The sequence below is a fragment of the Staurois parvus genome, unplaced genomic scaffold (assembly GCF_062004578.1).
Source record: "Staurois parvus isolate SC_StPar_1 unplaced genomic scaffold, SC_StPar_1.0 ptg001600l, whole genome shotgun sequence".
In the NCBI taxonomy this organism is placed as follows: Eukaryota; Metazoa; Chordata; class Amphibia; order Anura; family Ranidae; genus Staurois; species Staurois parvus.
In genome coordinates, this window is record NW_028319396.1 from 28487 (window position 1) to 43022 (window position 14536).

General features: G+C 47.9%; 1 protein-coding gene across 2 annotated transcripts in view; it reads right to left on the reverse strand.

The window, feature by feature from the left end:
- Positions 1 to 14536, reverse strand: part of LOC149435125 (anion exchange protein 2-like) — a 90058-nt gene that overhangs the window by 14801 nt on the left and 60721 nt on the right. For both annotated transcript variants that reach the window (XM_089662988.1, XM_089662987.1), the window contains exons 9-17: positions 13594 to 13729; positions 10546 to 10723; positions 10358 to 10466; positions 9476 to 9660; positions 8760 to 8973; positions 7398 to 7613; positions 7038 to 7186; positions 6519 to 6713; positions 6073 to 6294 (exon numbers count right to left, since the gene is read on the reverse strand). In XM_089662988.1, coding sequence (XP_089519114.1) covers positions 6073 to 6294; positions 6519 to 6713; positions 7038 to 7186; positions 7398 to 7613; positions 8760 to 8973; positions 9476 to 9660; positions 10358 to 10466; positions 10546 to 10723; positions 13594 to 13729 — 1604 coding nt within the window. The remainder of the gene's footprint in view (positions 1 to 6072; positions 6295 to 6518; positions 6714 to 7037; positions 7187 to 7397; positions 7614 to 8759; positions 8974 to 9475; positions 9661 to 10357; positions 10467 to 10545; positions 10724 to 13593; positions 13730 to 14536) is intronic.

Here is a 14536-nt window from a genome sequence, read left to right on the forward strand (position 1 = left end):
ATAGCTAGAGGTTGGGTCATATAGAGAAGAGTTGGAGAGTAGCGGGATGGAGAGGTAGAGGTGGAGGTCATACAGAGAAGAGTTGGAGAGTAGAGGGATGGATAGGTAGAGGTGGGGTCATACAGAGAAGAGTTGGAGAGTAGAGGGATGGATAGGTAGAGGAGGGGTCATACAGAGAAGAGTTGGAGAGTAGAGGGATGGAGAGGTAGAGGTGGGGTCATACAGAGAAGAGTTGGAGAGTAGAAGGATGGATAGGTAGAGGTGGGGTCATACAGAGAAGATTTGGAGAGTAGAGGGATGGATAGGTAGAGGTGGGGTCATACAGAGAAGAGTTGGAGAGTTGAGGGATGGATAGGTAGAGGTGGGGTCATACAGAGAAGAGTTGGAGAGTAGAGGGATGGAGAGGTAGAGGAGGGTCATAGAGAGAAGAGTTGGAGAGTAGAGGGATGGATAGGTAGAGGAGGGGTCATACAGAGAAGAGTTGGAGAGTAGAGGGATGGATAGCTAGAGGTTGGGTCATATAGAGAAGAGTTGGAGAGTAGCGGGATGGAGAGGTAGAGGTGGAGGTCATACAGAGAAGAGTTGGAGAGTAGAGGGATGGATAGGTAGAGGTGGGTCATACAGAGAAGAGTTGGAGAGTAGAGGGATGGAGAGGTAGAGGTGGAGTCATGCAGAGAAGAGTTGGAGAGTAGAGGGATGGATAGGTAGAGGAGGGGTCATACAGAGAAGAGTTGGAGAGTAGAGGGATGGATAGGTAGAGGTGGGGGTCATACAGAGAAGAGTTGGAGAGTAGATGGATGGATAGGCAGAGGAGGGGTCATACAGAGAAGAGTTGGAGAGTAGAGGGATGGATAGGTAGAGGTGGGGTCATACAGAGAAGAGTTGGAGAGTAGAGGGATGGAGAGGTAGAGGTGGGGTCATACAGAGAAGAGTTGGAGAGTAGAGGGATGGATAGGTAGAGGTGGGGTCATACAGAGAAGAGTTGGAGAGTAGAGGGATGGAGAGGTAGAGGTGGGGTCATACAGAGAAGAGTTGGAGAGTAGAGGGATGGATAGGTAGAGGTGGGGTCATACAGAGAAGAGTTGGAGAGTAGAGGGATGGAGAGGTAGAGGTGGGGTCATACAGAGAAGAGTTGGAGAGTAGAGGGATGGATAGGTAGAGGTGGGGTCATACAGAGTAGAGTTGGAGAGTAGGGGGATGGATAGGTAGAGGTGGGGTCATACAGAGTAGAGTTGGAGAGTAGAGGGATGGATAGGTAGAGGTGGGGTCATAGAGAGAAGAGTTGGAGAGTAGATGGATGGATAGGTAGAGGTGGGGTCATACAGAGAAGAGTTGGAGAGTAGAGGGATTGATAGGTAGAGGTGGGGTCATAGAGAGAAGAGTTGGAGAGTAGATGGATGGATAGGTAGAGGTGGGGTCATACAGAGAAGAGTTGGAGAGTAGAGGGATGGAGAGGTAGAGGTGGGGTCATACAGAGGAGAGTAGAGGGATGGATAGGTAGAGGTGGGGTCATACAGAGTAGAGTTGGAGAGTAGAGGGATGGATAGGTAGAGGTGGGGTCATACAGAGAAGAGTTGGAGAGTAGAGGGATGGATAGGTAGAGGTGGGTCATACAGAGAAGAGTTGGAGAGTAGAGGGATGGATAGGTAGAGGTGGGTCATACAGAGAAGATTTGGAGAGTAGAGGGATGGATACGTAGAGGTGGGGTCATACAGAGAAGAGTTGGAGAGTAGAGGGATGGATAGGTAGAGGAGGGGTCATACAGAGAAGAGTTGGAGAGTAGAGGGATGGATAGCTAGAGGTTGGGTCATATAGAGAAGAGTTGGAGAGTAGCGGGATGGAGAGGTAGAGGTGGAGGTCATACAGAGAAGAGTTGGAGAGTAGAGGGATGGATAGGTAGAGGTGGGGTCATACAGAGAAGAGTTGGAGAGTAGAGGGATGGATAGGTAGAGGTGGGGTCATACAGAGAAGATTTGGAGAGTAGAGGGATGGAGAGGTAGAGGTGGAGTCATACAGAGAAGAGTTGGAGAGTAGATGGATGGAGAGGTAGAGGTGGGGTCATGCAGAGAAGAGTTGGAGAGTTGAGGGATGGATAGGTAGAGGTGGGGTCATACAGAGAAGAGTTGGAGAGTAGAGGGATGGAGAGGTAGAGGAGGGTCATAGAGAGAAGAGTTGGAGAGTAGAGGGATGGATAGGTAGAGGAGGGGTCATACAGAGAAGAGTTGGAGAGTAGAGGGATGGATAGGTAGAGGTGGGGTCATATAGAGAAGAGTTGGAGAGTAGCGGGATGGAGAGGTAGAGGTGGAGGTCATACAGAGAAGAGTTGGAGAGTAGAGGGATGGATAGGTAGAGGTGGGTCATACAGAGAAGAGTTGGAGAGTAGAGGGATGGAGAGGTAGAGGTGGAGTCATGCAGAGAAGAGTTGGAGAGTAGAGGGATGGATAGGTAGAGGAGGGGTCATACAGAGAAGAGTTGGAGAGTAGAGGGATGGATAGGTAGAGGAGGGGTCATACAGAGAAGAGTTGGAGAGTAGAGGGATGGATAGGTAGAGGTGGGGGTCATACAGAGAAGAGTTGGAGAGTAGATGGATGGATAGGCAGAGGAGGGGTCATACAGAGAAGAGTTGGAGAGTAGAGGGATGGATAGGTAGAGGTGGGGGTCATACAGAGAAGAGTTGGAGAGTAGAGGGATGGAGAGGTAGAGGTGGGGTCATACAGAGAAGAGTTGGAGAGTAGAGGGATGGATAGGTAGAGGTGGGGTCATACAGAGAAGAGTTGGAGAGTAGAGGGATGGAGAGGTAGAGGTGGGGTCATACAGAGAAGAGTTGGAGAGTAGAGGGATGGATAGGTAGAGGTGGGGTCATACAGAGAAGAGTTGGAGAGTAGAGGGATGGAGAGGTAGAGGTGGGGTCATACAGAGAAGAGTTGGAGAGTAGAGGGATGGATAGGTAGAGGTGGGGTCATACAGAGTAGAGTTGGAGAGTAGGGGGATGGATAGGTAGAGGTGGGGTCATACAGAGTAGAGTTGGAGAGTAGAGGGATGGATAGGTAGAGGTGGGGTCATAGAGAGAAGAGTTGGAGAGTAGATGGATGGATAGGTAGAGGTGGGGTCATACAGAGAAGAGTTGGAGAGTAGAGGGATGGAGAGGTAGAGGTGGGTCATACAGAGTAGAGTTGGAGAGTAGAGGGATGGATAGGTAGAGGTGGGGGTCATACAGAGAAGAGTTGGAGAGTAGAGGGATGGATAGGTAGAGGAGGGTCATACAGAGTAGAGTTGGAGAGTAGAGGGATGGATAGGTAGAGGTGGGGGTCATACAGAGAAGAGTTGGAGAGTAGAGGGATGGATAGGTAGAGGTGGGGTCATACAGAGTAGAGTTGGAGAGTAGAGGGATGGAGAGGTAGAGGTGGGTCATACAGAGAAGAGTTGGAGAGTAGAGGGATGGAGAGGTAGAGGTTGCATCATAAAAAGAAGCATTGCAGATTGGAGGGTTGGACATGAAGGGGTCAAATATAAACTGAGAAGAGTTTGAGAGTGGAATGATGGAATGATGGACAAGGGGGTAATCAATGGCAGCGAAGTGACTCTTAGATATTATGAGGCTGAGAAGTCATTTGAAGGATGAAGATTTGGACTATGGAGATCTGTGGAGACGGAGGACGCCTATGCTCTGTTTGGAAAGGACTCAGGGAGAAGGGGGCAGTCTGGTTTATCCAGAAAAGGGTTTGGAGAATGGGGAATAGGAACCAATAGGGGAAGCCCTAGCTGATATTTCTATGCGCTTCTTCTGTGCTGACTTCTTTGTTTCATTTCAGTGATATGCTTGATTTTCCACAAGAACTTTTCAGTGATAGACCTTTAATGAACTTATCGAAAAAAAAGGGTTAGGCATTAGGTTATGGATCACGTTTTGAGGTGTAGGTTTGTAGGTGTTGAGGTTTAGGTCTGTAGGTGTTGAGGCTTGGGTTGGTAGGTGTTGAGGTTTGGGTTTGTAGGTGTTGAGGTTCGAGTTTGTAGGTGTTGTGGCTTGGGTTTGTAGGTGTTGAGGTTTGGGTTGGTCGGTGTTGAGGTTTGGGTTTGTAGGTGTTGAGGTTCGAGTTTGTAGGTGTTGTGGCTTGGGTTTGTAGGTGTTGAGGTTCGGGTTTGTAGGTGTTGAGGTTTGGGTTTGTAGGTGTTGAGGTTTGGGTTTGTAGGTGTTGAGGTTTGGCTTGGTAGGTGTTGAGGTTTAGGTTTGTAGGTGTTGAGGTTTGGGTTTGTAGGTGTTGAGGTTTGGTTTTGTAGGTCTTGAGGTTTGGGTTGGTCGGTGTTGAGGTTCGGGTTTGTAGGTGTTGTGGCTTGGGTTTGTAGGTGTTGAGGTTTGGCTTGGTAGGTGTTGAGGTTTAGGTTTGTAGGTGTTGAGGTTTGGGTTTGTAGGTGTTGAGGTTTGGGTTTGTAGGTGTTGAGGTTTAGGTTTGTAGGTGTTGAGGTTTGGCTTTGTAGGTGTTGAGGTTCGGGTTTGTAGGTGTTGAGGCTTGGGTTGGTAGGTGTTGAGGTTCGGGTTTGTAGGTGTTGTGGCTTGGGTTTGTAGGTGTTGAGGTTTGGCTTGGTAGGTGTTGAGGTTTGGCTTGGTAGGTGTTGAGGTTTGGGTTTGTAGGTGTTGAGGTTCGGGTTTGTAGGTGTTGAGGTTTGTAGGTGTTAAGGTTTGGGTCGGTAGGTGTTGAGGTTTGTAGGTGTTAAGGTTTGGGTCGGTAGGTGTTGAGGCTTGGGTTTGTAGGTGTTGAGGTTTGGCTTGGTAGGTGTTGAGGTTTGGGTTTGTAGGTGTTGAGGTTTGGGTTTGTAGGTGTTGAGGTTTAGGTCTGTAGGTGTTGAGGTTTGGGTTTGTAGGTGTTGAGGTTTGGGTTTGTAGGTGTTGAGGTTTGGGTCGGTAGGTGTTGAGGTTTGGGTTTGTAGGTGTTGAGGTTTAGGTCTGTAGGTGTTGAGGTTTGGGTTTGTAGGTGTTGAGGTTTGGGTTGGTAGGTGTTGAGGTTTGGGTTGGTAGGTGTTGAGGTTTGGGTTTGTAGGTGTTGAGGTTTGGGTTTGTAGGTGTTGAGGTTTAGGTCTGTAGGTGTTGAGGTTTGGGTTTGTAGGTGTTGAGGTTTGGGTTGGTAGGTGTTGAGGTTTGGCTTGGTAGGTGTTGAGGTTTGGGTTTGTAGGTGTTGAGGTTTGGGTTGGTAGGTGTTGAGGTTTGGGTTTGTAGGTGTTGAGGTTTAGGTCTGTAGGTGTTGAGGTTTGGGTTTGTAGGTGTTGAGGTTTGGGTTTGTAGGTGTTGAGGTTTGGGTTGGTAGGTGTTGAGGTTTGGGTTTGTAGGTGTTGAGGTTTGGGTTTGTAGGTGTTGAGGTTTAGGTCTGTAGGTGTTGAGGTTTGGGTTTGTAGGTGTTGAGGTTTGGGTTTGTAGGTGTTGAGGTTTGGGTTTGTAGGTGTTGAGGTTTAGGTCTGTAGGTGTTGAGGTTCGGGTTTGTAGGTGTTGAGGTTTGTAGGTGTTAAGGTTTGGGTCGGTAGGTGTTGAGGCTTGGGTTTGTAGGTGTTGAGGTTTGGCTTGGTAGGTGTTGAGGTTTGGGTTTGTAGGTGTTGAGGTTTGGGTTTGTAGGTGTTGAGGTTTAGGTCTGTAGGTGTTGAGGTTTGGGTTTGTAGGTGTTGAGGTTTGGGTTTGTAGGTGTTGAGGTTTGGGTCTGTAGGTGTTGAGGTTTGGGTTTGTAGGTGTTGAGGTTCGGGTTTGTAGGTGTTGAGGTTCGGGTTTGTAGGTATTGAGGTTCGGGTTTGTAGGTGTTGAGGTTTGGGTTGGTAGGTGTTGAGGTTTGGGTTTGTAGGTGTTGAGGTTTGGGTTTGTAGGTGTTGAGGTTTGGGTTTGTAGGTGTTGTGGCTTGGGTTTGTAGGTGTTGAGGTTTGGGTTGGTAGGTGTTGAGGTTTAGCTTTGAGTAAGTTGGATTAAGGTTCCTGAGAATGAGTTCAGCGTTAATACCGAGGTTAGGGTGAGCGTGACATTTTTAGACACCGATAAGTATCCATACTGCACTGTTCACCAACATGACTTAGCGCAGCCATTCGGGAGTCACTCACCCTTCCAGGGAAGAAGTTACTGTTCTTCAGTTTACGCAAAAAGAAAGCTATAAAAAAAGTTCCGGCCATGAGAACTAGAGAGAGGAGCGCGGTGTTCGGCTGTCCCAGAATGCGGATGGGCACTGCGGTGCTGTTCTGTAGTGAGATGCTGGTCACATTCATGTCTTCAAGCTCCGTCAGGTTTTCGGTGATGCAGTTCGTAAGAGGATGCTCCTGAAAAACCTGAAACAGAAAAAACAAAAATCTGCATGTAAATGTCAAACGATAGAAAGTTAGGATTCCGTGTTGGGCGAAAGATGAAGGACAAATACAGCCAAAGACAAGCAGGTCAGGCCACAGGCGAGGAGCAGATGGTGGTGGAGATGGATGGTGGGACTTATAGATCAGAATCGCCTGTCATGGCTTTAGGAAAATGAAGAACATGAAAGAGGGACTGAAAGTCTTACCTTGACCAGCTTGTAGAAGGTCTCATAGATGAAGATGAGGGAAATAAGAATGGAGAAAATTTCCTGCGTAAAACGTGAGACAAAGCGAACCAAGAAGCTTCCTTCGCAGGCCACAGTGGCCACCACAATGACTATTAGCCAAGCGCCAATCCACACACGGCCAACCAAGTATTCCAAACCATTTGCAGAGCAGAACTGTTCACGAAAGAGGATTGTTTATTAGAATGTCCATCCAATGGCAACAAGTCTACATCTCATTCTGCCTTCTGCATTTCAACCACCAAATCCCAGAATCACTCTACTGCACACTAGCAGGTTCCCCTTATCATGTATCCTTATCACTCTGCTTCTCTCTTTTTCTGGACTCTACACCACACATGTCCTGGTGTCTACTATGCATTAGCCAAGGTCTTGATTTCCTTCCTCCATTCTTCCCTAATTCCTCTTCCCCGAGGTTTCCCAGGTATGCTCTCCTTACCTAATCAACATTTACTTGATTACCTTTTATGCAAACCTCACCGTGTAAAAAGCTTCTTCAAACACCAGTAAGGGTCCCGAAAATCCAACAACAAGTAGTGGCTGGGCCCCCAGGAGGCAAAATATCACTCCTTGTATGCAGGTTCCAATGATGAGTTCTGATACCCCAATCAAACCTTTTGTCTTCTCACCTGAGGAGGAAACACGATCATGTGAAAGTGTAGAGCCCAACAGACATGCATGGAGGTGTAGCAAATGATGAAGAGATATGTTACATGGGGGTGATGGAGAGACACAGAGTACAGTTGTGCAAATGATCAGGGATGTTTGATGAAGAGGAGTATGAAAAGATATTGAGTACAGAGATGGAGAGATGATCATCGCAAAGAACAATCAACTCACCCAGAAGTCCCCCAAAAGTAATTGCAGGGGACAGTGCCGCAAAATAAATGAAGATGACAGCCGCCATGCATTGTGCATTCAGCGCGTCGCGGAAATCACTTGGATATTTGGGATAACGTCTTTGGATATCTCTTATGAGGCCCCCAAATGGTCTGCCAGTCCTCCGTAGGGGATCATCGTCTCCTCCGTCTGACACGGCAGCTTTTGTGAACAGATCTGAAGACAGAGGGGAAACAAGGAGCTGAAAACATACTGGAACTTACATTTCCTCCCACATGGTATACAGTAAAAGAGCCGTTATCATGATGTCCACTTCCACGTCACAGGTATGAAGCTTAGGCTTGGCCCACAAAACAAGTTCAAATCTAAGTTATGCCAACCTTCCTTCACAATGGCCAGTGCTGCGAAATCTGGCCATTGTGAAGGAAGGCCGAACAGTTTTCTTCAGAAAGTTGGCCAATGTGACGGACATATCCCAAGCGGGAATTCAACCTTCCTTCACAATGGTCAGTGCTGAAAATCTGGCCATTGTGAAGGAAGGCCGAACAGTTTTCTTCAGAAAGCTGGCCAACGTGACGGACATATCCCAAGCGGGAATTCAACCTTCCTTCACAATGGCCAGTGCTGCAAAATCTGGCCATTGTGAAGGAAGGCCGAACAGTTTTCTTCAGAAAGCTGGCCAACGTGACGGACATATCCCAAGCGGGAATTCAACCTTCCTTCACAATGGCCAGTGCTGGGAAATCTGGCCATTGTGAAGGAAGGCCGAACAGTTTTCTTCAGAAAGCTGGCCAACGTGACGGACATATCCCAAGAGGGAATTCAACCTTCCTTCACAATGGCCAGTGCTGCGAAATCTGGCCATTGTGAAGGAAGGCCGAACAGTTTTCTTCAGAAAGCTGGCCAATGTGAAGGACATATCCCAAGCGGGAATTCAACCTTCCTTCACAATGGCCAGTGCTGAAAATCTGGCCATTGTGAAGGAAGGCCGAACAGTTTTCTTCAGAAAGCTGGCCAATGTGAAGGACATATCCCAAGTGGGAATTCAACCTTCCTTCACAATGGTCAGTGCTGAAAATCTGGCCATTGTGAAGGAAGACCGAACAGTTTTCTTCAGAAAGCTGGCCAATGTGAAGGACATATCCCAAGCGGAAATTCAACCTTCCTTCACAATGGCCAGTGCTGAAAATCTGGCCATTGTGAAGGAAGGCCGAACAGTTTTCTTCAGAAAGCTGGCCAATGTGATGGACATATCCCAAGCGGGAATTCAACCTTCCTTTCACCGCTTCAATCCCCAACTTTTAAAGGCAGTCCAGCGTCCTTCCTTATGGTGTAGCAGAGGACAAGGCTCATCCGGCTCACCTTTATCTTTGGTAGTGCTGACTTCTTCTGCCACCTTCTTCTCTTGGCCTTGGCGTCTTCGGAGCATCTCTCTCTGGAAGAGGGCCACAGATCGTAGAAGCTCCTCGCCCATCACCTCAGAGGGCGGCAGCACCACGCTGCAGTCCAAGAACTCGTTTATGGCGGTCAGAAGATCCTGGCGGTCATCAGCAAGGTAGGCAGCCTCGTGGAAGGACTGGGGGGATATACATGGGGAGGATCACAAAGGTGCACAGCAAGGAGAGGACAGACAGGATAATCAGGACAACTCTGAGGCCTAAAGGGATGAGGAGTAAGGATGGGCACGGGAGAAGGAGAGCGGAGGAGACGAAACAAAGGTGGGCGCACAGTTAAAAGCAATACTGAAATGAATAACGTCTGTTGAATAGAATGTATAGGCAGTATATACAGTATATATTACAATGACACCATGAGAAGCTCCTCTCTTTGTGTGATCTCAGGTACATGGATCCTAAGATGGAGGTTCATTTGATTGTGTTGTAGAAACATATAAATGCAGAAGGTCACCCATATGGCACTTCATAAAGCAGGGCCTAAACGTGAGTAGCAACCAGGTTTGGAGTTCTCTCCCCATCTGTATTTACACGTCTCTCATGATGAAATCATACACTCAATTCCAGACTCCTTCTACTGCTTCCGGAAAACCTTCTACTGCTAGGAAGAGTGTCTGGACTCACCTTATCTGACATGAGGGTGGAGATGGACCTTCCAATCTCATGATAGTCCATATTGGCAGTGCTGGGTCCCAGGAGAACGAAGAGAAAACGCACCGGGATGGGGACCTCCAACACAGAGTCCAGCTCCACCGCCTCCTGGAGCCGCACGAATGCCATGGTAGGCTGATCAAGGAACTCCACACAGCCTGGTGGGACAGCAAGGAAAATGTCACTCAGTATTGGGCCAGCTGGGTCACCCTTACAGAATCCATGTACTGGTCCATGTACGAAAGCCATATTTAGGGACCTGATACATAATCTGAAACCTTCACAGTGGTGACTTATTAGATGGAAATTGAGACCAACGTTCCATTTATTCTCCCTGAACTTAACCCAACATCTACTAGGAAGGAGTATGGTTGAGTTACAGAACTCCAACAATACGACCCTATGGCTCCGATCATCCATATTCTCTGATTAGATGTTCCTGTTGTGGCAAATAACCCACCAATCACCATCCTGACCGGCCTGGTCTGTAGGTAACACTGGCCTGACGAAGGGGATCATCTCCTGGAACCCGGAATCCATTGCTACCTTCATATTGTCCACCACATCCATACCAGAAGTTCCCATAGACACTCACCAACCAGCACCCAACATCTACTGGGAAGGAGTATGGTTGAGTTACAGAACTCCAACAATACGACCCTATGGCTCCGATCATCCATATTCTCTGATTAGATGTTCCTGTTGTGGCAAATAACCCCCCAATCACCATCCTGACCGGCCTGGTCCGTAGGTAACACTGGCCTGACGAAGGGGATCATCTCCTGGAACCCGGAATCCATTGCTACCTTCATATTGTCCACCACATCCATACCAGAAGTTCCCATAGACACTCACCAACCAGCACCACGCTGGCCTCGGCATTCTCGGGAATCTTTTCCAGGAGTTTTAGTTCATGTTTGGACTTGGAGCGCTGGATTGTGGGTAGAGATGGAAGAGATTCTCTCTGGGGAGACACGTTGCTCAGGTTATAATGACAGCCAGGCATTGCCCACCCCTCCCCCATCCCCATGTACACATCTTACCTCCCGTTCTATATCGATTTTTGTCTCCTGGTCTGAGGGATCTCCACCCATTAAAGGGTCTGTTAGGTTGGGCTCACTGTTCTGAGAAATGTGATTGGTGCTGTGATGTCCAAGCAGAGAACCCAGACTGGCCGCTGAAATATTCCGTGAAAACGAGTCCTTCTCATCGCTCGGGTGACTGAAATACATGAAATTCCCGGCAGTAAAAAACCAACCAGCACCAGTCCCTGTATGTATAGGTGTACCTACCTGTATGTATGGGTGTACCTACCTGTATGTATGGGTGTACCTACCTGTATGTATGGGTGTACCTACCTGTATGTATGGGTGTACCCTACCTGTATGTATAGGTGTACCCTACCTGTATGTATAGGTGTACCTACCTGTATGTATAGGTGTACCTACCTGTATGTATGGGTGTACCTACCTGTATGTATGGGTGTACCCTACCTGTATGTATAGGTGTACCCTACCTGTATGTATGGGTGTACCTACCTGTATGTATGGGTGTACCTACCTGTATGTATGGGTGTACCCTACCTGTATGTATGGGTGTACCTACCTGTATGTATGGGTGTACCTACCTGTATGTATGGGTGTACCCTACCTGTATGTATGGGTGTACCTACCTGTATGTATGGGTGTACCTACCTGTATGTATGGGTGTACCCTACCTGTATGTATAGGTGTACCTACCTGTATGTATGGGTGTACCTACCTGTATGTATGGGTGTACCCTACCTGTATGTATGGGTGTACCCTACCTGTATGTATGGGTGTACCTACCTGTATGTATGGGTGTACCCTACCTGTATGTATGGGTGTACCCTACCTGTATGTATGGGTGTACCTACCTGTATGTATGGGTGTACCCTACCTGTATGTATGGGTGTACCTACCTGTATGTATGGGTGTACCTACCTGTATGTATGGGTGTACCCTACCTGTATGTATAGGTGTACCTACCTGTATGTATGGGTGTACCTACCTGTATGTATGGGTGTACCCTACCTGTATGTATAGGTGTACCCGACCTGTATGTATAGGTGTACCTACCTGTATGTATGGGTGTACCCGACCTGTATGTATGGGTGTACCCTACCTGTATGTATGGGTGTACCTACCTGTATGTATAGGTGTACCTACCTGTATGTATAGGTGTACCCTACCTGTATGTATGGGTGTACCCTACCTGTATGTATGGGTGTACCCTACCTGTATGTATGGGTGTACCTACCTGTATGTATAGGTGTACCTACCTGTATGTATAGGTGTACCCTACCTGTATGTATGGGTGTACCCTACCTGTATGTATGGGTGTACCCTACCTGTATGTATGGGTGTACCTACCTGTATGTATGGGTGTACCCTACCTGTATGTATGGGTGTACCCTACCTGTATGTATGGGTGTACCTACCTGTATGTATGGGTGTACCCTATCTGTATGTATAGGTGTACCTACCTGTATGTATGGGTGTACCCTACCTGTATGTATAGGTGTACCCGACCTGTATGTATGGGTGTACCTACCTGTATGTATAGGTGTACCTACCTGTATGTATGGGTGTACCTACCTGTATGTATGGGTGTACCCTACCTGTATGTATGGGTGTACCCTACCTGTATGTATAGGTGTACCTACCTGTATGTATGGGTGTACCTACCTGTATGTATGGGTGTACCCTACCTGTATGTATAGGTGTACCTACCTGTATGTATGGGTGTACCCGACCTGTATGTATGGGTGTACCTACCTGTATGTATAGGTGTACCTACCTGTATGTATGGGTGTACCCTACCTGTATGTATGGGTGTACCTACCTGTATGTATGGGTGTACCCTACCTGTATATACAGGTGTACCCTACCTGTATGTATGGGTGTACCTACCTGTATGTATGGGTGTACCTACCTGTATGTATAGGTGTACCCTACCTGTATGTATGGGTGTACCCTACCTGTATGTATGGGTGTACCTACCTGTATGTATGGGTGTACCTACCTGTATGTATAGGTGTACCCTATCTGTATGTATGGGTGTACCCTACCTGTATGTATGGGTGTACCCTACCTGTATGTATGGGTGTACCCTACCTGTATGTATAGGTGTACCTACCTGTATGTATGGGTGTACCTACCTGTATGTATGGGTGTACCCTACCTGTATGTATGGGTGTACCCTACCTGTATGTATGGGTGTACCCTACCTGTATGTATAGGTGTACCTACCTGTATGTATGGGTGTACCCTACCTGTATGTATGGGTGTACCTACCTGTATGTATGGGTGTACCTACCTGTATGTATAGGTGTACCCTATCTGTATGTATGGGTGTACCCTACCTGTATGTATGGGTGTACCTACCTGTATGTATAGGTGTACCTACCTGTATGTATGGGTGTACCCTACCTGTATGTATGGGTGTACCTACCTGTATGTATGGGTGTACCTACCTGTATGTATGGGTGTACCTACCTGTATGTATGGGTGTACCTACCTGTATGTATGGGTGTACCCTACCTGTATGTATAGGTGTACCTACCTGTATGTATGGGTGTACCCTACCTGTATGTATGGGTGTACCCTACCTGTATGTATGGGTGTACCCTACCTGTATGTATGGGTGTACCCTACCTGTATGTATGGGTGTACCTACCTGTATGTATGGGTGTACCCTACCTGTATGTATGGGTGTACCCTACCTGTATGTATGGGTGTACCTACCTGTATGTATAGGTGTACCTACCTGTATGTATAGCTGTATTCTTATGTGGTGCCATATGTCCCTCTAGGCATGTCTATATAATTGCCCATTCCTTGTGTACATACATGCAGAGTTACCTGTGTGTACATACAGTATATGTGCCTCTCTAGGTGTATACATACAGTACATGTGCACGTCTCTGCCTGCTTCTATATGTGATTCCCACCATGTACATACAGAACCCCTATCAGTGTGTACATACCGGTGCCTCTCCCTGCTTGTACATACATCTGACCCCTTTCTACACGTGTATACTATATGTGATATCATGTATGTCCATCTACCTGTGTTTTAGGAGTAAAGCTCTCAGTATGTTCGCTCGATCCTCCGCTCTTATCTGGTCACTAATGATCATCTGCTCCACCACCTGATGAGCAATTCCAGGGAGAGTTCTCTGGTCCAGGTCTAGAAGAACAGCACCTGGCAGGAAACGGCAAAAACCGTCAACTGTGTGCGCAGGATTGCACGCCACGCTTCGTCCAGACCTCCTTCACCCCCCCAACACTCCCTACAGCCCCCACCAAATATCCAACCCCCAACACTCCCTACAGCTCCCACCATAAATCCAACCTCCTACATTCCCTACACCTCCCACCATAAATCCAACCCCCAACACTCCCTACAGCTCCCACCATAAATCCAACCCCCAACACTCCCTACAGCTCCCACCATAAATCCAACCCCCCAACACTCCCTACACCTCCCACCAAAATTCCAACCCCCAACACTCCCTACAGCTCCCACCATAAATCCAACCTCCTACATTCCCTACACCTCCCACCATAAATCCAACCCCCAACACTCCCTACAGCTCCCACCATAAATCCAACCCTCAACACTCCCTACAGCTCCCACCATAAATCCAACCCCCAACACTCCCTACAGCTCCCACCATAAATCCAACCCCCAACACTCCCTACAGCTCCCACCATAAATCCAACCCCCAACACTCCCTACACCTCCCACCAAAATTCCAACCCCCAACACTCCCTACAGCTCCCACCATAAATCCAACCTCCTACATTCCCTACACCTCCCACCATAAATCCAACCCCCAACACTCCCTACAGCTCCCACCATAAATCCAACCCTCAACACTCCCTACAGCTCCCACCATAAATCCAACCACCAACACTCCCTACAGCTCCCACCATAAATCCAACCCCCAACACTCCCTACAGCTCCCTACAGCCCCCACCATAAATCCAGCCTCCCACACTCCCTACA